Below are 22,964 nucleotides of genomic sequence, written 5' to 3'. Positions count from 1 at the left end.
ACGGCACAATTTGTATTGGGGAGGTAGCTGCAAGCAGAGAGGGGCATGAATGCTTTACCTTGTGCTGGCTGGGTTCTCTGAGACACTGCAGTTCTGCGTGAGTTTTGTTTACAGCCCTCTCTGCCCATGAGGTGAGCCTTCCAGGCCTGGAACAGGGACAAAGTGGCTCAGTGAGTTCGTTACTCCACCAAGGCTTCCTTAACCTGGACAACCACGGGTGACTGTAGGCTCAGTCAAGGCCCAAATGGTCGCCCTCCCAACTAAAAACACTGCAGTCTTTCATTGGTTTCACACTCAGAGCTCCAGCAAAGAGAACGTGTGACTTTTTCATGTCTTTTAGGGTGAGTGAGGTGAGAAACTAAAGATGTGAATCAGAAAGGTGAATATATAAGTCACATATAACCGCAAAAAGCTGGCTGAGTAAGAAGATTACAAATATTAATTTGTTAATTTTTGCATTCCATACACTCTGAAATAAGTAGGGCCAGTAAAGTTTTTTAACTCTTTGTAAGGCTGCCTTTCCTTCTCACAGGCGGTACGCCTAAACAGACCTACCCAAATTAAATCAACAATAACTCTGTAATTTTCATGTCAATATACATAACCTTGGTCTAAATGGATAGGTAAGACCCTATGGAATATAAATCCAGTGTCAGAAATGTATGCATTCAGCAACTCCTTGACTACATCTGTACAAAGTTTCATGAGAATAGAACAAAGCTCATAGCTTTAATGCAGGTTTTAGTGTGGATAGTACCAGGCGGACTCTCCATTTGGCCACTTGGATACCCAAACTGTGCCAAATTGTGCTGTGTCTGTATTTCCTCCAGAACTTCTAACATGGTGTATTTGGTTTTTTGTCATTTCTTGGACATGTTTATGGCTTTTATCCTTCGTTCTAAATGGATAAAAAGTCAAAATGAAGCAAAGAAATGAACGCTGTTCGGTATTCGCACTTTCCGGTACGCCCACGTGCGTAACTGCAGCAAAATGGCAATGATGCTCCTTTATATATGCGCAAGCATTTATACCTGACAGATAAAGCCTCGTTCAACTGTAAGATATCGTTGGAAAGCTTGTAAGATGTAGAATTTGACCGAACTTTATTTACACGGCCAAGACCCACAACAAGACAACAAAATGGCTGTGAATGGGAGCATATGACATGTTAGCAAATGTTTCACGATTATGGATTACTACACTGTGAGTTTTGGTCAAATAACAGTGTGGATAGACTGAAAATGACCACAAAAAGTTAAGGAAATGAAAAATAACGCTGTTTGTGAGAATAGCTTTGGGATTTGGTGCTGTATTTGGTGATAAACATGCTATCTGATAAGGCTAGCTGTGATATGCAAAGGTTAGCTTTGTGTTTGTTTTGAGACTGACCTGAGGTGCTGGGCGAATATCTTTTTATGCTCGGTATCATATGAAAGTGCAGCTTTTCTAGTTTCATTTGATACCCAATATGTTGGGGTGGAGTGAACGGATCACGCGTTGTTTTGGGTGTTACTCATTATGGTGGCGCTGTTGTTTGTGGCATACGTATTTTAAAGTTGTTATTAAACAAATACTTTGTTGACTAAATGCACTTGGAGAGTTGATTTAGTGGCATTAGGTATTCTTCTTTGAGATACATTATAAATAAAATATCCTTACATTACTAAAGTAACTTTTTTACACACATGAACTTGTGTTTACACCTGTTGGACCCACCGGTGGGTCCGTCGGGCTTAAGAGGTTAATTCTGTCTTTGAGGATACCAGGTGATGAAGAGTTTCAGGTTTTATCTTGTTCCATTCTTCCAGCAAGCATGCATTAACCCTTTAATGTTCACTCCAAGAAAAAAACATTGTAAAATTTTCTTTTGTGTACTTTTTATGTTATTGGGTCACTAATAACAAAAATTAAAATAAACATTTTTGATAGACCCTCCTGTTTTTTAAATATAGGGCTCTACCAAATGGTTGAGATGTAGCTTTATGGTAAAGATAACTTAAACATTATTATAAATGTATAATAGACATTATATGATCTTTTAATACCTACAAATATTATTATACTATTTCTAAATATCTGTAAGGCCTTTGTTTTATGTAAAGCACTTTGAATTGTCAAGTACATGAAATGTGCTATACAAATAAACTGCTAACTAAGTAGAAACGAGATCCAGGGTGCCAGTAGTCCTCCATGGCCGGGAAGTCGAAAACACCCATCAAAAGTAGCATAGCCAGGAAGTCTTCAATCTCATTAAGGTTAATCTTGATTGGATCCCCCAACTCCTGGACAGAGTACGGATTGGTTTGATGAGCAATATGTTGTATTGTTTCATTAGTAAAGAGCATTTTGAAATACTGAAAGGGTGTCTTGACAGCATCAGGGGGTGCAAAACTGGAATCAGGAACCTGGAATTCTTCAATATCTACATGCTTCCAGATTCTCCTGACATCTTTTTCTTTCTTTTCTGTCATTTTCTTCTTCTTTGAGCCGGGGGGTGACCTAGGCGTGTCATCCAGCTCTTCCATGACTATTTTTAGGGTATTTTTTACCTTTTTTTTTCCTCTTAGCAGATGTGCTCATGGAGGGCATCTCTTCCTTATCTATAGATTCAGTGGAAAGATCCCCAACCACCTCTGCTTGTTTGGGCAGATAATCAGGATCCCCAATTATGTCATCATCATTATCACTCAAATCAGCCTCAGAGTCTGAGGATCTTCTGGAAATTCCATGGCCTTGAACCATAAAATGATTTAGCATCCATCTTTTATTTGTAAAACACAAAATAAGAAAAAGGGGGAAAAGATACACCATTATATATAAATTTCAGCATGTTTGTTAGATAAATGCAACAATCATACTGGGGCGGCTGTAGCTCAGGAGGAAGAGCAGCTGTCTTTCAACCGGCTCGATTCCATGCTTCCACTAACTACATGTCAAAGTGTCCTTGGACAAGATACTTAACCCCATGTTGCCTCCCGATGTGCCTATCGGGGTGTGTGTGAGTGAATGGGTGAATGTGATAAGTAATGTAAAGCGCTTTGAATGGTTAAACTGACTGGAAAAGCGCTGTATCAGTACAAGTCCATTTACCATATTAAAAAATTTACGTGTAATAAATCTATAATTGTAACATAACAGTGTATAAACAGAAGTGTTTTTTTTTCCATAGAAACTAGTTCATTTTATTGAAATTAGCATAATTTCACTAAACTGTTACCAAACGGTTGAGTTGTCGCTCCATGCCAAAGTTTACCATAAAGTGACAACTCAACCGTCTGGTCGAGCACATTTTTAAAAAATTATTTGACCCTTATAGGATGGTTTCTTGTTGCAGCAAGTTACACATTTTCTTTAAGTAACATGTTAGATGATATAATATGTTAGAAAACTAAGATTACCTTTAAAATTGTAGCCTAAAACAGTCCACATGTGAGGAGTGATTTTTCAGTTTCCAACTTGCTAGTAGCAGGATGAGTGAGAAGTCCTAACGCCAAAAAATAGAGTGCCCTCTAGTGGATGTTTTAAGCATTACATACCTCAACCAAGTTGTAGAGATGACCCAAACAGGTTGAGTCGAGTTCAACGCATTTTCCATTAAGATATAGTAACTCAAAATGTGCTCTACCAAATGGTTGAGCAGGACAGGTGTGCAATAGCTCAAAATGGTCATCACATTTTTTTAAAAAAGATTATTCAATATGTTTACTGTTGGGTCCAGTCTAGTCCATTACCGGTCCCTTTTTCTTACCCAGCCATGCTATTGTAATGTGTGCAGAATGTGGTTTTGCATTGAAAACTGAATGGATGGGCGTGGAAAATGATGTCATCAAGGCTGCCATCACATGCCCTGTTTCCACCAATGGGTGCAGGTCAGGATGCATTTTTCTGTCTGTTTCCACACGCAAAAACTAGTAAGGGTTTCCTAATATCCAACCCAACACATCGAAACCATGAGTCAATGACAAATAGGGGCCAAAAAAACATTTCAGATGTGGGCAGCATCAAGTGGTCATGTGACTGAGTTTCAGCAGCCACAGTCACATTGCGTCAGAGCCTTCAGTCAAGGTAAAACACGAGCAAACCAAAACTTCAGATGTGGGTCGCATTTTGGCCAAATATTTTTTGTGTAAAGTGTGAAGCTAATGAACTTTTTTTTTTATCTCACTGAAAGAGGTAACATAAATTCCCTTTCAAATTTTCAGCAAATTGAGACTGTTCATTTCTCTATTGTTTTTTATCTTTTCCCACTTATTCCCAACCCACTGCTGCTAGTTTATGTATAAACATTAAATATGGTTTTTCCAAGTAAAGCACATTCTTTAATCATCACTTTGTTTGTACATAAACACACTGCTCTAGTTCCACTTGCATGGAACAACTGTGCGTATATTTACTATTCAACATGAACAATTCAGTTCAATTTTACTTAATTAAAAGCCAAAATAACATGTTATCCAGCTTATCAATCAAGAACCTAAAATGCTGGTAGTTTAAATTCACTCCACAGATGTCCAAAAGACAGGTAGGACTGCAACTTCTACAGGTCTGACGTTAATAGAAAGATTGGCACCTTGAACTTCCCAAACAAAAGGAAAAGCAGCTTCAAGGGTTTTAAAATATAAGTTCTAATGTTTTAAATTTTGAGTTGCCTATTTGTAATTCCTCTGAAACAACCTATCCATCCATTAGATTGATACTGAAATGATGTGGCCATCTAATCTTGAGCAGAAACTGTTTTCTGCCACTGATTAAACACTGCCCATTTAATACAAGTTAAACTAGTCTACTTTTGCAAAGAGGACATTTTGACCTGTGTATTTGATGAGCAACAAAAGCACAGCATTATCCCAGATCACTCAAGGCAATGTATGCATTTGCCATCAGGCATTAACAGCTTGTTGGCACATTTTTGTTTTCTTATCCTGAAGGTAACAGGTATGTGAGGAATGTGATGGTATTTTTTCATCTTGAGACAAATAATACAGCCCATTAGGAACAAAGGCTCTGACTCCTTTGAAGTCTTTAAATGACAACAAAAGCTGTGTTTTACTTCAACACCTGCTTGCTCCTAAAGCTAAATAGTAGACGCTAGTTTCTGTGCTAATATGAAAGAGATAGAAACGTCTGCAAGTATAGGACTTTTTTTTGTAGCACAATCCTCATGTAAGAAGGGACACAGGTTGTTTTTGTTGCTTAAGTCATTGTTAAATATCAGTTGATAACTAAAGTGCATTAATATGTTCTCACCTCTTCTCCAGGCATGAAGTTGTTGTGACACAAAGGGCAGTGGTTGAAGTCTTTACCTGAGATGGGGGCTAAAACATAAACATAAAAAGTTTTAATGTGATTTCTGAGCATAACTTTGTAGTGTTAGATGTTTGCTTTCAGTTGTATTGTTGAAAGACCTAGGAGCTTCCCCTCAAACTTGGTTTTCTAAGTAAAAACATTTACTTTAAAAGTCTTGAGAATTTATTATTCTTTTCATACAGTCAATGTCTTCATTACCAAAGTCAGAAAAACAGCTCAACAGCACGACAAGACCATCAATATATTTAACTCTAAAGACAGTAATCTTTTTAGCTTGGTCTATATTCCATCACCAGAAATCAAACTGATGCAAAGAATTAAAAAAGAGTTCTTCTTTTGGTTGCCCCTGTCCATGTAGCATTTCCCGTGGGGTTATAATCATAAATCTTGTCTTTTTGTTCCATTATTTTAAGAGTGGAATCCTCCTTTGCCTTCACTAATTAAGCCCTACTTTGTTCTGCCCCAGGCTCTCGTGTGAGGTTTTTCCCACTTTGAACCAACCTCTCACACGTCACTAGAAAGATCTTATCTGCTTTATAACTTCTGCATAACATCACAAACAGGGATTTGAAATCTTTGATTCTCCTGCAGATTTTGGAATTTGCTACACTTTCTGATGCTCATCTGAAGGCTAACAATGAAGCGTTTCAGTTTTTTAACTGTTTTTTTCTTTACGCAGTTAATTTAATTTACCTAAAGCCTGTGACCTTTTTTTTTTTAATCTTTGTTAAAAAGGGGGGGGGGGGGGGGGGGGGGGGGGGTCACTCTAAATCGTCCCTAGGAGTGAATGTTAGTGGTTGTCTTTACAAAATTGGGTTATCTACATTTTGAGATGTATTCTAAACTCTGTGCTTACAGAACAGTAACTGAATAAAATGCTATAACAACTCTATTTTCAGATTTGCTTGACAGGTCATAAGCGTGCATGCCCGTGTCTCTCTGAGTACTCCAACTGTCTCCCACAGTCCAACAACATGCATGATAGGTTCATTTGTGATTCCAAATTGACCCTCGTAGAGAGTGTGAGCAGTTGCTTTGGCCTTGTGACTGACTGGAGACCAAGGTGTACTCTGGCGCTTGCCTGATAGCAGCTGTGGAAAGCGCCAACTCTGACACAAACCTCAACTGGATTAAGCAGGAATAGAAACTAGATTAAAACATGAACAATTTAGATAAGTTTAAAGAACTTAACTAAAAAAAAAAAAAAAAAAAAAAGAAAAGAAACACAACCTAAAATCACTTTGGAAACTTTCCAATAGCATTAGGAGGACAAACAAACTTACGATTACATGATGGACCCTGGACATGACAAGTCAGATCCTCTGTGGCCACAGCCTCTGAGCAGCGTTGACACTGGCTGAACTTGGATCTGTTTTCACATTCACCCAGCAGGTGCTCTGTGAGACTGGCTATCTCAACTACCTGTGAACACAATGCAAAGCTGTATCTCTTTGTTGGGTTGCTTGAACAGCTTTGAGATGACTTATTTTCAAGTTGATAGAAAAGAAAAAACAAACAAACAAACAAACAAAAAAAAACAAAACAGGAAATGGCTTTTGGAAATGTAAAAAAATCTACCTGTCTACATTCGTCACAGCGCCGCAGCATTGGACACTGTTTCCAGTAGTGAAGGTCCAATCCATCTTCTGTGAACGACTCGTCCTTTTTACCACAGAAGATACACAAGCTGAAACAGATTGCAGAGATTCTGTCAGATCATATCCCAGTGAAACACTAAACACTGCTTTGGGTGTTGCTTTACTTACTTGTCCAGATACTTGATAGATTGCTGTAGATCTACACATGTTGCTCTTTTTGGGCTTTTTGTGACACCTGAAAAGAAATATAAAAGCATCTGCTAACTGGCAAAACTACAATAATTTATAAGTCTCCTTTCCAAGTGTCAAGCAAAAGATATTTAGAGCTCTTAAATAACAACAATACTACATACTTTACAAAACATAAAAAACACTAATGGTAGCCTATAGGATGCTCTCCATCACCTGAAATCCCTGTAATGTGCAGTGAACACAGAAGGAACCCATGTAATGCTTTGACTTGGTTGTCATTGTTTGCATGGCCATAAATAAAACCTTGAAAACAAACAAAAAAAAAAAAGCTTAACCAGAATTAGATCACAAATGAACAATTTGAACTTGGATTAATTGAAAGGCAGCTGTAGTAGAGACACTGCACACTTTGCTCCACTATTGCCCTCCTATCTTGGTGTACGCTTTGAGGAATTACTTTAGACTTGTCTTCACCACTTACGTTGTGCTTGGATTCAGACTACACAGTCAAGAGACTGGAAACCTTCCAGTTTCAAGGCATACACACATGTATATTCACATGCAACATAAACAACAACGGCACACTAAGAGTGAAAGGCTTTCTCTAATACTATAAAAGCAGAAACATCTTGAGTCCACACTTAGCTGCGTTGGGAGACCTCTCTCCCCCACTGCCATGTGTTTCTTATGTTGTGAATGTCTGAATTATGTGCTTTCATGTACAGAGGTGTGTTTTTTTTGTATCTCTACACTGGGCTCATTAAGACCCAGTGCAGAGATGCCTTTTTTTTCTAGCCTCATCCGTTACCCCCCCTCATGTTATCTTTTCCATCTGTGAAAATGGTGCGCTGCATGGCGGCTGCTGCCTCGGTCTGCCTGATCCTGTTTGTTCTATATGTTGTTGTCTAATCTTGGACCGTTTGTATGGGAAAAAATTTCGCTGCATGAAACATTGAATGTATTCATTCAATGTATCTTTATAGTTAATGATAGTGCCAATCAAATGAGCAATACAGGTTACTTTAGACCCCCAAAAGACCATGTGAAGCTGCCTATCCTTGTAAAAATAGTCAGTGATTTGGGTTTTTTTAAGCTTTCGAGGCCTTTTTCCATTTGCACATAACCATGTCACAATTTCATGGAATAAGAGTCAGTGTGTTCACCTCCTGCACTTCCATAGTACCCAATCTTTGTTGGTCTTTAGTTCCTTTAAGCAAAGTCTGATCACACCTCAAAGCATTCAGACATAATGCTGATTAACATAAAATGACACAAGTCCAAACTAAAATGATTTGTGCACATGTACATACTTCCTTTGACAGCTTTTTGGGACACAACTCCATGATGCCGTCTTTTGGGCATTTGTCCTTCGGAACTTTCATTTCCTCTTTCCTACACAAGCAAACAGAAAAAAAAGAGTTGTAAGAGATGCCAGAAAGCACAACTCAAAAAACTGGATTCATGCACAGCATTTCAGCAGAGACATACAGACACAGATAGTTTTGCATAAAAGGTGGATATAATGTGTAAATGTTGTAAGAATTAAGTGTGTGACCACCTACAGAGTGAAAATTTGACCAAGTCTGTGTGAAGTCATAAACAGAAATTAGCATTTGCTTGGTGAAGTGATGTAATTGCACACTGATGACAGCTCCACCTACTGTGATCTCTTTCAAGACAGCCAGCTGCTCCTGAAGCGAATGAATCTCCTCCTTTTCTTTTTCTCTAACACCCTTCCTTGAAGACTAAGGGGATAATTGCATGCCATTAAATAACTGAGTAATTATTCACTACAATACCCTGTGTCTCCCATTTTCAATCTGGTAACATTTTATCTTACAAGTTTTCCTAACCACAATATATATATATATATATATATATATATATATATATATATATATATATATATATATATATATATATATTTATTTTACAATATGTGATGACAAACTGTTCAAAGGAACATATGCTCATGTATATATATGTTGTATATGAACATATATATGTACATATTATATATATTAATGTATATTAGATTGTCAATTCTTTCAACAAATTTTTAAAATAGAAATCAAAATGGAAAAGACGACTGCTTTCTGCAGGAAAAAAAAACACTAAACTGTCTCCTTATGATCAACTTTGACAAATAAATCAATAGTATCTTGTAAAAACTGTACTACATGTTCCACAAGAACAAAAATACTTTTGTTTATTTTATCTAACAGTTTCCTTGTCCAGCTACCAGCTGCTCTTCAATGACTACAATCTGTTCACATTGATAAACACTCCATTGAATTTGCAGTTAAATAAATATATTATAATATATTAGTATATTCTTTTATTTCAACAATGGAATATGTCAGAGATTTTTTATGTTTATTTTTAGGTTAAAAAAAAAGAAAGAATTTAGTTATTCTTGTATTTTTTGTTTACACCAACATTTTTCTAAATTTAATTAAACTATAGTTAAGGACAAAGACACTTGCCTGAGTCTCCACCAGATTGCCATCAATCTTAGCAAAGCCATCAAAGATGGTTTTAAAAAGAAAGTTCTTCCGTGTGGACGTATCGTTGGGTGGTAGGTAGCCGAGAATAGCACTTCCGTGGCGCTGGTACATGGATAAGATGGTGCGCACCGCCAGTTCTCGAACTGCTTTTGCACTATGCGCCAATGCAGCTGTACAGAACTGACAGAGAACATCAGGCATTTTATGAACATGAAAGAATAGTTGCAATAACATCTTACTGTTATATTCTAAAACTAAAACAAAAAAGAAATAAATATAAATGACCAGTAAGATTTGGTAAGTGGAGCACATGCATGTGTACCGTGTTTATTAAAACCTAATATTTCAGCTAAATTGCCTTAAGAAAATTAAGTCCTTGGTCAGGGAACGCACAACCAGGTAGATGACGTAGTTTTTATCTTCTAACATTTGATGTTAGCACATGTGCAAATTCATCACATACTACAGCAGGGTTACATTCAGAATTTTTTCATTACATAACTTTATTAGAATTTGTACAAAAGCACTTTTTTAAACCCTTTTATTACATTTGCTTCTGTTTGGCAGATACCATCATAGAGGGAAAAGTTTTGTAAAACAATTTTCACCATATTTGCAGTCTTATTTAATGTCTAACACAGAAACACTGTTGAGCAAGAATATCATGACATAAACAGAGCCATTATTAAACACAATATCTGTGAGGAGAGTCACATCACAAATATAACCGGCCAGTGGGGAACATTAATATGCAGAGGTAAACAGTGTACAAAAGCCACCCATCGCTTTCTCAACAGGCTCAGGGACAGCCTGCCATTATTCTGTTGTCTCTGCTGGCTACTTCACATTTTAATTACAGGAAATTCAATCACCCCCTTTTTTCACTCCGGCCCCCGCCTCAGAGCAGATCGCCCAGGTAACAGCATAAGAAAAAGGAAAAATGTTTAAACAATAGCCAAGCTACCACTGTTGAGATGTACAGGGGGCTTGTCACATGAGCTGAACGAACAAAAAAAAAAAAAAGAAAACAGATGCTAGTGTATATTTTAGGCACCATTTTGGTTATTTGTGATTTTACTGCTACGAGAAAGAGGATAACTATCTGTAAGGTGCTTGCATACTAATGTTTAATATCAGAATTATTAAGTAATCTTAAACATTTTATAAGAAAAAAATTAAGTGATTCCCGTAATTTAACACAATCAGATTTGATTTAATCGCATGGCTAAAGAAATTCACAGCTGAAAAGAAAATCAAGGATCCAAAAATATTTTAATAACCTTGTCACAGTCCTGATTGGCCAAGGTGAGGCTGATAAAGGCCTTATGACGAAAAACAGTATCTGGACAGAATTTGGAAAGCAAGCTAACAAATTAATATCACATGAGTTTAAGTTTTAATATGGTCACTTTTACATGTTTCTACTCCAACTCTTGAATGTGACAGCTAAAAGAGGTGCAAACAGTGGAAATAAACACAACTCTGCATTTCAATCAGACTGAAAATATTTTCAAAGCAAATACACTAGGCAGGTAATACAAAAGGGTCTGGCTCTGAGAAAGCACATCAAAACATGTAAGCGCAAGTCTCACAGAGCCACTTGTGATGATCTGGCTTCAGAAGTTGGAGAAACCCAGATAAACATAACCTGCTCTCACTGACAGCAGAGGGTTAAATAGGGGGATGGGAGGGGACTGGCAGTAAACTAGAGAGGAGGACAGAACAGTCTGTCGGCCTGTCCTTTCAGGCTGACAGCTGGAAAGTTAGCATGCAGATATTAGGTCACTGCTGGGAACTAAAGGAGAGAAGGGGATGTGGGTGCCAGCAGTGACAACACAGGCTCAACTGCCTGCAGCTTACTGACAGCTTGATTAGTTGAACTCAATGGCCACAGAAAGCCAGGAAGCGGCTGGGTTAACGTAAGACACAGTAATTACTACACCAAATGTAAGAGAAAATCCGCTTGATTGATATCTACTTTTATACTAGCTAATTCTGAATGTGTATTATACAAATCTGACCCTGGCATTTTATTTAGCCTTTATGGCAATTGCCATTTCTGGACTAGAAAGACTATGGGACTAAAACACCTCCAAAAAACTGTACAGAAGCAATGAAACCTTGGAACAAAATATACAGCATGTAAAAATATTAAGTATTTTCATTACTTTTTTCCATTTCATCTGTTTTAGATTTTATAGAGAAAGTCTTATAAAATCTTAAGTGTGTCCCAAAGGAAATTTCTCACATGGCAGAAAATCTGTACTAAAGAACACAGAAGTCAAAGCATTTTTAGATTTTTTAAGGTCACTCTGTAATCTCTGACTCTAAAGTTAATGAGATGAAGAGATTTTTTTTCTCCCCAAAAAGAAGCTTTAAGGATGAAATATTAGGACAATGCAGAAAAAAAAGCAGTTCCTCAATCAGCCATTTGAGACTGAATGTGAGTCAGCCTCTACAGACCAATAAAAAGTCTTCAGATTTACAGTAAAAGTGTTTATAGCTTTGTGCTAGAACAACATAGCTAAGGGGAGTTGGCAGAATTATCAAGGAAATGAACAGTAATGTTAAGGCTATGTATAATTGAGAGCCTTACTAGATGATAGGTGTGGGACGCTGTTACCACCCATTTGATGAGCACAGTGCTCTCTGGTTCGCTGTCAGACCTATCCTGTGCTGTCACAGCTGTCTCCAAAACCCCCGAAACGACAGTCAAATGACAAATTCAAGGCTGCATCTATCCTTTAAATGCCATTTATTAGTGGTGGCTATTGTTTGGATAGCAAACATAGGGGCAGTGAACGCGATCAAATCCAACACCAGCCTTTCAAAATTTCATGCCTTTTTTTCTATTTCTGATACCTGACTCGTGGAGATAATGAAATGAACTTGTGAGCTTGAGGCATTACTTAAAGGAAATTGTCAAAACCACAGTAACTATCAGCTTTGTTGGAGTAGAGTAACTCAGATCAAATAAAGATGTAAGCATTACATACACAGGAAAAAGTAGCATTTCATATTATTTGGGTTATTTACCGTGATAACATTTTCCAAGGTGAAGCCAGAGCTCTCTGTTCCCAGTTCTGTGAGTAGTTTCTCGAGTAGCTCAGCCCGACTCTGAGCCAGGCGAGAGGGGAAGTTGGATTTGAAGGGCTTCACCATTTCTCCAGGGATAATCTGAAGGGCCCGGACATCCTTCAAAACAGCGATTTCCTAAACAGGGGGTATGAGAAAGACACAAAGACTAAGTGACTAGTGTTGAAATCAGGCAACATGTTTGTAGATTTACACCCTTGAAATAAGCAGAGTGTGTGTGTGTAATCCCCTGACAAATATCTGTGTGAAGGCACACACAGTAATTTATCTTTCAACGCGAGCATCTGCAAAGAGACAAGTCGTGGCAGAAAATACAAGAGTACAGCACAGAAATATGTCTGTCGGATGACGTCTCTGTTTTATGTTTTAGCCTTATCGGGTGAGCAGAAGATACTCCACCATACTCCAACTTCTTCCCTTAAATGTGACCTATAACCTTTACAATCCAATTGGAATACAAATCTGGGAAAATCACACTGAACAATAAGCTGGGCAGTTGCCTATAGAAGCAAAAGACATGTTTCACAAAGAGTGTAGAAAGCATCAGAAGAGATCTCAATATTTAAGCTATCAGACGGAAGAAGGGTACAAAAAATCTCCACAGCACCAGATATACCATAAAACATACAGAAGGCAGTCATCAAAAAGTGAAAAAGTATGGGACAAAGCAATGCTGCAAAGAACTGGACATCCCCACTAAATGAAATGAACTGTGAGGCTATCACAAGACCCACAGCAACACTGAAGGAGCTGCAGGAATATCTGGCATGTATTGGTTGTATACTACATGTAACAACAATCTTCTATTTTTTCCATATGACTGGGCTATGGGTTAAGGTTGTAAGCATTTTCTGATAAAGAAAAAAGATACAAGTAGAGAAAACAAAACAAACAACAAATAAAAACACTAAGTCACCCAAACCCAAATGAGAAAATAGTCTAATGGTCTAATGAGACCATTTAAACCCTTTGGCCATACAGTAATTCCTAAAGGTACATTTGGTAGAAACAAAAAGGAAAAAAAAGAAAAAAACAAGACAAAAAAAAAAAACAAAAAAAAAAAACATGTGAAGCACAGTGGAACTGGAGTTTTAGTCAAGTTTAAGGGAATTATGAATACCATTCACTTGTGGCCCAGACCCTTAGGCTGACTGCTAGAAAGCTAAAACTGAAGAGGAATTTCACCTTTCAACAGAACAATGACATCCAAAGCAGACATCCAAATTAACAAAGAATGACTCTGTAAAATTAAAGTTTTGGAACGGCCCAGCCAGAACCCAGACCTAAATCCCCCCCAAAAATCTGTGGGTTAACGTACAGACAGCAGTGCACAAGCAATACCCTTGCAATTAGGTAGATTTAGAGCATTTTTGCAAGGAAGACTGGGCAAATCTTGTCAAGATGTGCCATGCCGATAAGACGTCTTCCCAAGAAAAGTGAATGCTGTGATTAAATCAAAAGGTGCTTTAATAAAGTATTAATTTAACAGTGTCCACAGTAAGAAACCAGCTTAGTGTACATTTTTTATTTTCAATATCTATTTCCCTAACAGATAAATGAAGGCTGAATGTTTTCAATCAAATTGCACAGTTTGTGTCACATTAAAAGGTGGCAAATGCTTTGAAATGATCTATTATGGTCTGAGTTTTTTACATTATAAAAAACCTGGCACTTTCACAGGGATGTGTACACTTTTTATGTCCACTGTATGTCTTTAAGTATGGGACTCAAAAAGTCTGTAATTTGCACATAACAAAGAAGCATTCAGTAATGGTTCTAACAGACCTCCAAACACTTCCTAAACAAGCAAGACAGGCTTGAGAATTATGTCTATGAGCTGCTTTCTTACTCAACACACACCCATGCATGAGTTCACTGTAACAGCTTCCACTGTAACGCAAATACATGTCATCTTCCCATGTACCAAACCCAATGACGCTCTCTGGACTCATCCAAAAGTGCATGGGAAAGCACCAGCAGGCAGCACAAAAACCAACACCTCATCTGTAATAATCCAAACTGGCGGCTTGGCTCCAGTTATGCTTGACAGACGCAGTCCGGGAAGTCAGGGTGAAAATAACACAAGGCTTGTTTAGAGGTCGTTGCAGAACTAGAGTACAGCAAGAAGGGACGCCAGAATGATGTCATTGTCATAAACATAAACTAACTTCCACATACTACATACTGTAATTATAAAAATATTATACTAAATAATATACAAATAAGAAAATCCGCAGAGTGCAATACCTCATATCCAACATTTTTAAGAAAGCTTGTTTTTAATACACACTTGAAACAACACCAAAAGAACCTGTAATGATTAAATTCATTTTAGATTATTACCTTTTCTGAACAGAATTAACCATTCCATGTAAAACACTTTAAATTAAATGATTTTGGGGTTTGACATTGTTTCTATGGCCAACTATAAAATGACTGGATACACACTTTTCAGGTCAGACTTCCAGATATGCACTAGCGAGCCCTTTGTAGTTATTATAGGACTGACCATGCACATCTGAAATGAAAGGTCCTACTTTGAAACACATGAGCATTTAATTAAAAAAAGAAGAGAACATAAAAGGTTTTAGTTTAACTGCTGCTTTATTCCAAACATACACGGATATACAGTATTGTACCAAGCAAACATGGGTAAGCTTTTTCAAATGCTGCCTTTGGAGGAAAGCTGGACTAAGTTTTGCACACACTGGAGAAATTACTTTATCCACTGTGTTCTACAAAAATATAAAAACCTTGATAAGCTTAAAAATAAGTACAATAGGCTACAGGCGAATGACTGTCAAGTTTTATACTGATTGTGTAATGATCTACGCAACAATTAACCATTAAAGTAGTGAATTAACAGCATTAACAGGAAGAAATCTATAATCTGTTCACAAAAATGATGTTCTACTTGGCTTCCACGACAACTATTAACCACGGCAACTATTAACCATTAAAGTAATGGATTAACAGCACCAACAGGAAGAAATCTATAATCTGTTTACAAAAATTATGCTCTACTTGGCTTTTAGTGGAAAGTTGAATTGTCTGCTGTACATGGTGCTGATGACTTTGTTCAGGGTTTTGTAAAAAATACGTCATCACTGTTAAGAAAAATCCAAATTACCTTGGTAAATCTTATGAAACAATAATTTAAAAACTATGAAAAATTAAACTACAAATTTTAAGTGTGTAAAATAGTTGAATATTTAAGCAAAAAAAATTAACCATTTACTGAAACTGTGCCCAAGGATAAAAGCAGTATACCTGAATAATAGAAAAAGGATGTTTTTTATTCATTTTGTTGTTTTTTTTTTTATATAACTAACATTTTTTTGAGAACTGACTAAAGTAAAATATCAAGTGTGATATTCTTGACTGAAAAAAAGTTTATACACCCTTGGCATTACAAGCTAAAGCTACTTTTATGCGTGTTTTGGATGATTACTAACCGGTTCGTCACATCGGCGAGATAAAATCTTTAACTGTCAAGGTGAAAAATGAGGTGGGGAACTTAAGTTTTGTTTCCTTTAACTGATGTACCTTTTATTAAGCTTAATCATGAAAACTATATTAAAACATCAGTTTTATCCAATTGAGTTTATTTTTAGAGCACATTAAAGACAAACAGCATTGTACCAAAGTACGTTAGAATTTTAAGCAAACGATAAAAAGTAACATTTATAAAATAACACACACAGTAAAGGATAAAATCAACAATAAGACTAGAAATATGCATGTAAACACCCTGGGTGCTTGCCCACATCGAACATAGCAAAAACTGCCACTGGTCAAGTTTAAAATCACAGTCCATGTGAAGCCCCAAGTTGGTAACCTCAGTTTAATGTAAGGATCCAGGGAATAAAAGTTAGAAAAGAAGGCAACATTGGTACCACCATGTTTCTTTATAATCAAGCCCCGGGAGAGCAAATATAATGAAAATAGGAGCAGACCCAGAATTGAACCCTGAGGCATCCCACAAAAGAGAGGAGCTGTAGAGGACACAGAATCTTCTATACTGACACAAAAACTTCCATGGGTGAGGTAAGACTGAAACCAGTCCAGGGCTGAGCCTTTGATGCCCACCCAGTGCTGCAGGATACTATGATCAACGGAATTGAAGGCAACGGTAAGATCTAAAATCACCAGTCAACAGTAAAACCAAAATGAGTAGCTAAAAAAATGTAATTTAAAATCTTCATGTCGCGTTTTCTGTACTATGCAGGGCTTTAAAAACCAGACTGGAAACTCTCAAGTATGCCATACCTGTTTAAAGATGTGTTTAATTAGATAAAAACAAATTTCTCAAGGGTTTTAGAGAGGAATGGCAATTTGGAAATTGGCCTGAAATTAGGAAGTACTGATCGGCCAAGGCCAGGTTTTTTAATCAAAGGCTGAACAACGACATGTTTAAAAACCTCAGTAACCACACTAAAGTTGAGGCTGTTATTGACAATGTCAAGGACAAAAGGTACAACAGTAGAAATAGCTTCTTTAAAAAGACGTGGAGGGATAGCATCTGAGGGTTTTATATGGTCACTGACATCTTTTAAAGGTCCCATATTATACATATTTTCAACAATTTCATATGGGTGCCAGAGGTCCAACAACATTGTTTTCAAAGTGTATTACCTAGGCCTGTCACGATAACAAATTTGGCTGTGTGATTAATTTTCTCAGAAATTATTACGATAAGTGATAACATTTCGCAAAGCTGTCATGTGTTGTCATTTTGAGACAATTTTCAACTAATATAATGACAATGCCATAATAATGCAAGTATGCCCTTCAAAAATCAATAAACTTTAATATATCAAGAACATTTTACACTGGAACTGGAAGAAATTTTAAATAACAAAACAAAAACAATAAATACAACGGACTCTCAGTCTCATTAACAATGAATGAAAACCAAACACAACCAAAAACAATAAGTATGATAGATAATAAAGTCTCTGTTCTGTAAACAAAACTGCTCTTCAAAAAATATATAAAAAAAATATTAAACATGGGCTCAGACAGGGAAAAGCGGCAAAATTGCCAGTTAGTACCATTATATTAAAAACAAAAAAAAGTTGCTGTTTGTGAGGCAGAAATATCTAAGAGGATCCAACTTTTGCTGGGCCCGCTCGTTGATTTTAGAGGACAGGCTCAGCTCGGGGACATGGTTATTTCCCTTTGTGAGTTCACAAAGGGAAAGATCTCAGACTCACCAATTTGAGCACACATTCACTAAAAAGTGGAGCAACCAAATTAGAGAGGAGACAGAATTTTCTCATTTTTGGGCCTCATACACAGACTATGTGGACACATGACTGTTACAAAACCTTTAGAAAGTGAATTTTGCATAATATGGGACCTTTAAAAACTGAAGTGAAACTGGGTCAAATTGATAAAAAATAAAATAAAATAAAAAACAGAGCAGGCTGTGTGGCTTGAAGGCTCAGAAGATAGAGGCATAAAGAGTGCTCTAGTAGTTAAGATTGTATTTATAAAAAAAAAAAAAAAGTGGGGGCTGTGACAGTTTAAGATGATACCAGAGAAGTATTGGTTTCTCTCTGCTTTAACAAAAGACTGATACTGCCGCCAGCTTTCCCTTACAAAATAACAAAAGACACCAAAAACAAAAAAACAAACAAAAAAAAAAAACACCAGCTTGACTTTCTACCACCTGCACTCCGCACTTCTACAGTTCCGTCTAGTGTCACAAGTGACCTAATTTAACAAGGAATGTGTTTTGTTTGAGATCATCACTTTCAGTTATGTGCACAAAGGAAAGTTTCAAAAGTTTTGTGAAGACATAATTTCTCTTTTTTCTTTTCATAACTGTGTTGAAACCTAAATTTAAATATATACCATTTGTATAATATACATATGTTGCATGTAAACTCAGAGATGTCCACAAGTCCTTTTTTGCAAGTCCAAGTCAAGTCTCAAGTCACTTTTAGTAAGTTGCCACACTGGTCTGCTTAGAAGACTGTATTATGACATCCAAGGAATTTAAAATCTGTACTCGCCCTTTATCTACCAGTATTTAGTAACAGTCCTGATCTTTAGCTTTAACTGACAAACGCTCTGCCCCTCTCCACTGAACAAGTTCTTTGCGTTACTGAATTTGAAAAACCTGTAGATGAACAAGGAAAGTTTTTCATATTAGTAAAAATGCTCTTAACATAATATATCCAAGAGTTTTTTTTAATGTGAACCAAAATCCATCTGGACCCACAGAGAAATTTAAAATACCAATACTGTAGTTCATGGCATTTTTTTCTGAGTGTAGAGAAAAGGGCTAATATGCTGCACTTTAGTGCAGAGATCACTGACCGTCCTGCAGGTTTTAGACATTTCCCGTCTGCAACACACCTGAGTCAAATGACAGATTGTTGTCAAGTTCTGCACAAGCCTCTTAATGACCCATCAATAATTTGATTCAAGTGTATTGCAGCAGGTAAACATGTAAAAACCTGCAGGACAGTGGCTCAAGAGGTCCACTGGATGATCCCTGCACTAGTGCATCATAAAAATCTTTAGTTTTTATTTTTTTCTAACTCACTATCGATGTGTCCCGGGGACGCATCAAATTTTTCCCATGAAAAACAACAGTCTGTGAACAACAACTCATGTTTGAAATCACAGTAGACCAGAAAGTGCAAAAGGCTGATGGAAAATCAGGTGTCTACCTCTACTTGAAACTGTCTCACTGGTTTAAATCAAACCTACATTTCCAGTGTGTTACCTGTATGAAGGCGATGGCTGCAGCCCGAGGGCGGCTAGCAGAATCTCCAGTCCTGACCAGCAGGTTGGGAAATGTCTGTTCCAAGCAGTGTGTTGCCTCAGCTCGGCCCAGGCCTAGACCTGGGATAAGCTGGTCCAGAATTAGCCGCAGAAGCTTCAGTGATGCATGGAAAACCTAAGGGACCACATGAAGTTAAGCTAAAAATCAAGCGGACCTTCCATAACGAAACAGCTAGCATCACGCTACCAGAGTCTAGAAATTGAAATGATCTATTTATCTTTCATTTATTAAATAAACCACCAACCATAGATGTGAAGTTTGGTGTAAATCTACCTGATAGATTTACACTGTAAAGGCATATAACTAACAGCTACATTCACACCCTGGATACCATGGGATTTTTAACAGTGTATCACTTTAAATAAATCCTTGAAATTATTACTGCACTGCCTATCTCATTACCATACAAGCTGTAGGCCACTTTCAGAGGGTGATTACAAGGCCATCCTTGTCAAAATTGTTTGTTTAAACAAGCCAGCTCTGGGGAGAGACCTGGGTTTGCATGTGGTACAGTGGAGACATTGTTAAGAGGGTGTTGATGTGTGTGTGTGAGTGCTCATGTTTTTTTAAAGGAATGTTAATTGGTTTTAAACAGGAATTCAGCAAATATGACATGTAAGACACTTTGAAAGGGAGAAAGTAAACGTAATCACTATGCCTTAATGGTCTGATATTTCACACCAAGCCAATTCTCTTTAGAGGAAATGACTCACCGATGTGACTTTATCCAGTAAGGCTTTCTTGACCAGGAAGACTGCAGCTCTTATCATGTTTCTCAGCTCCTCCTTGGGGGTGGTGGACGATACCTCCAACAACTTCTTGTGGACAGCCAGCAGAGCATCCTCTCTGTAGCACCAGGTTTTAGAATATGCCCCAGCCACCTGTAAAATGATAACAGGCAAACACTTAACTTAGGGGTGGTAAAGATATTAAAAATATTACAATATTAAAGGTTAATAAAGCAAATATTGATCAGCCTCTCATCAACTTGATCCACTGGTTATTGCTTTTAAAAACGGTAGTTACCACACAAACTCAGTGAGAAGAGCCAGATATCCGGCAACATGTGCTCCCAATAGGGATAGGGCCGATCCGATCTAGTATCAGTATCGGGTTCTGATACCAACTTACTTCGTGGATCGGAACCTGGCGAAATTTCCGGTCCATTAATTATGTCTTACAATACCACTAATTTAATCAAACATTTGAAAAAGTACCACTTGAAAGAGCACAAGGACAGAAAGAGGAAAAGAACTGACAGGAATCACTTGTGGAGTTATTCAAAAAGTAAAGTAAACTTTCAGCAGACAGCGTAAAAGCTAAAGGGATTACAGGGAAGTTGCTCAATTTCATCGTACTCGATGACCAATCGTTGTCGGTTACTATGTTGGCTAAGTTTCAAACTGAAAAAGTTTTAACTCGTGAGTCTGTGACTGTGCATGTGGCTGTGTTATGTTATGTTGACACTTGTTCACACACAAACTGTGTTCTGCATAGTATCCTTGTTCTGCATCTAGTAACCCTGTCTTGAAATTTAATAAATATCACCTTTAAGTTGCATATTTGTTTTCAGGATGGGATTTTTCCTGTTTTCTGACCTTATACTTCAAGTTGCCTTTTGGGACATACAGTGGTACATATACTTGTTTGTAAAGAGGAGTTTATTAAAGCCTCATATAAAAAAGCAATAATAATAACAATAATAGAACTCTGGTATCGGAATAGTATCGGTATCGACAGATATCCAAATTCAAGTATTGGAATCGGATCGGAAGTAAAAAAATGTGGATCGGCGCATCCCTAGATCCCAAACTGACCAATCACAAGGGAGTACCTCCTCGTAACCGTCTGCGAAGCAGGGGTGCACGTTATATCTGGAAGAAGTATGCGTCGAGCCCCTGTGGAGCTACGCTGCGCCTACGGCAGTTTTGCAGACACAAACGCCACGCAACCATAAATCCACCTTAAGCAGTATAGAAAAGGGATGGAGGACAGTTAGTTTAGATGTTTGTGTTTGAACCTGTTGATTTCTTACCAGGTTCTCTCCATAAACCTCTATTGGAAGGCCAGCTTCTCTCTGGGCTTTCTCTGTCAGGGGCTCTGGCTCTCCACTCATTTCAGGATTTCGTGGAGTCCTCTGCACATCAGATTTAGGGGAGTGATCCATGGCAGGGCTCTGGATGGTCTCCACTAGAGGATCTTTCTTCTGAAGGGCTGGCAGGGGCCTCTCATCATAAGGCACACTGGTAACCTGTCACCAAACAGTAGGACCATCAACATCTAAACCAAATATATATTTACAAATAGAATAATACGCAACTTTTACATTAATTTTAATTCATTACAACCATGTTTTAATTTTGGTATCGGTTGACGGCAGACATAAATAATAACTATATTTCCTAGAAGTCATTTAATTTGAAAGCTTATAGAAAAATTTGTCATTTTTAAACTGAAAAAATCTGTTTTGTCTTCTTAAAAATAACCAACTCTGCCCTTGCTCTTTTCACTAACTCTAGTAATATTTGATCACTGAATAGATTGATCATTCAGCATCAGGATAACAATGACAATGTTTATCCTCCTCCAAACAAACCCGTTCCAGCCAGTGAGCACAGTCTCCTGGTCCTCTGGGCCAACTGGCACCCTGCTGCTTAACACACGGCTCAAAGCCTGGCCTTGAGGCCAGGTTGGCAGCCGCTGGAGTCAGCCAACTGTTGCACACTTTTAATTAAGTAGTGAAACCTAAACCTGAAGTAGGGCCGGTCTTAGTAGTGGCGAGGAAAGCATAAAAGCCCCCGCTAGTCATAATCTCCCTCCGTACTCTGGGTTTAAGCACTACAGAGGTCTAGTCAGGAGACATGTTCCAAAGGTGCTTCAGGGCTGAAGTATATTTACAACAATACAGGGATGCATGTGTGTAGAGGAAGCTAAAGGTCTTCAACTGAATTATTAATAAGTGAACGCTGCATGTCATCACTGACAGTTCAGGGAGTGGTTATCAATTAAGTATAGGACGAGTTGTTTTAAGTCTCTACTATCACTGGACCTGTAAGTTGCTGTGTAGCGTTGTGGAAAGGTGGTAACAGATTTGATGAACAAAGATACTTACGTCAATCTTGGATGCGGCAGCAGAGGTGAAAGGTGTGTCAGGTATGGATTTGGGTACATGTTTGGGTGCAATAACTTTTGTGACTGACTGCTGATTTTGACGGCAGCTTGTTTTTTTCCTCTTTCTGAATGTGTCTATGGACATCAGAGGTTTGGTGGGGGCTAACTGATGACCTGGGGAAGGCAGAGGTTGGGGAGGACACTGGGCTGGAGATAAACCTGCAGCCCCGATAATCTGCTCACATGGTGGAAAGACAAAACAGAATACAGTTTATTTGGAAAAATGCAACGTGTTTGCCATGACTTTTTTTGTATCTAATAATTTCTCTTAATATTTAACACTGAAACCTTCAA

General features: G+C 37.7%; 1 protein-coding gene across 2 annotated transcripts in view; it reads right to left on the bottom strand.

Annotated features, from left to right (window-relative positions):
• Positions 1-22,964, bottom strand: part of cep104 (centrosomal protein 104) — a 35,534-nt gene that overhangs the window by 2,548 nt on the left and 10,022 nt on the right. For both annotated transcript variants that reach the window (XM_042003963.1, XM_042003964.1), the window contains 13 exons: positions 22,612-22,845; positions 21,535-21,750; positions 20,213-20,380; positions 19,440-19,613; positions 12,641-12,817; positions 9,584-9,784; positions 8,759-8,842; positions 8,408-8,489; positions 7,074-7,140; positions 6,886-6,994; positions 6,591-6,729; positions 5,248-5,315; positions 59-146 (listed from right to left, as the gene is read on the bottom strand). In XM_042003963.1, the coding sequence (XP_041859897.1) occupies positions 59-146; positions 5,248-5,315; positions 6,591-6,729; positions 6,886-6,994; positions 7,074-7,140; positions 8,408-8,489; positions 8,759-8,842; positions 9,584-9,784; positions 12,641-12,817; positions 19,440-19,613; positions 20,213-20,380; positions 21,535-21,750; positions 22,612-22,845 (1,807 nt within the window). The remainder of the gene's footprint in view (positions 1-58; positions 147-5,247; positions 5,316-6,590; positions 6,730-6,885; positions 6,995-7,073; positions 7,141-8,407; positions 8,490-8,758; positions 8,843-9,583; positions 9,785-12,640; positions 12,818-19,439; positions 19,614-20,212; positions 20,381-21,534; positions 21,751-22,611; positions 22,846-22,964) is intronic.

This window comes from Melanotaenia boesemani, chromosome 13, assembly GCF_017639745.1.
Source record: "Melanotaenia boesemani isolate fMelBoe1 chromosome 13, fMelBoe1.pri, whole genome shotgun sequence".
Lineage (NCBI taxonomy): Eukaryota > Metazoa > Chordata > Actinopteri > Atheriniformes > Melanotaeniidae > Melanotaenia > Melanotaenia boesemani.
This window is presented reverse-complemented; position numbering and strand designations above follow the sequence as displayed.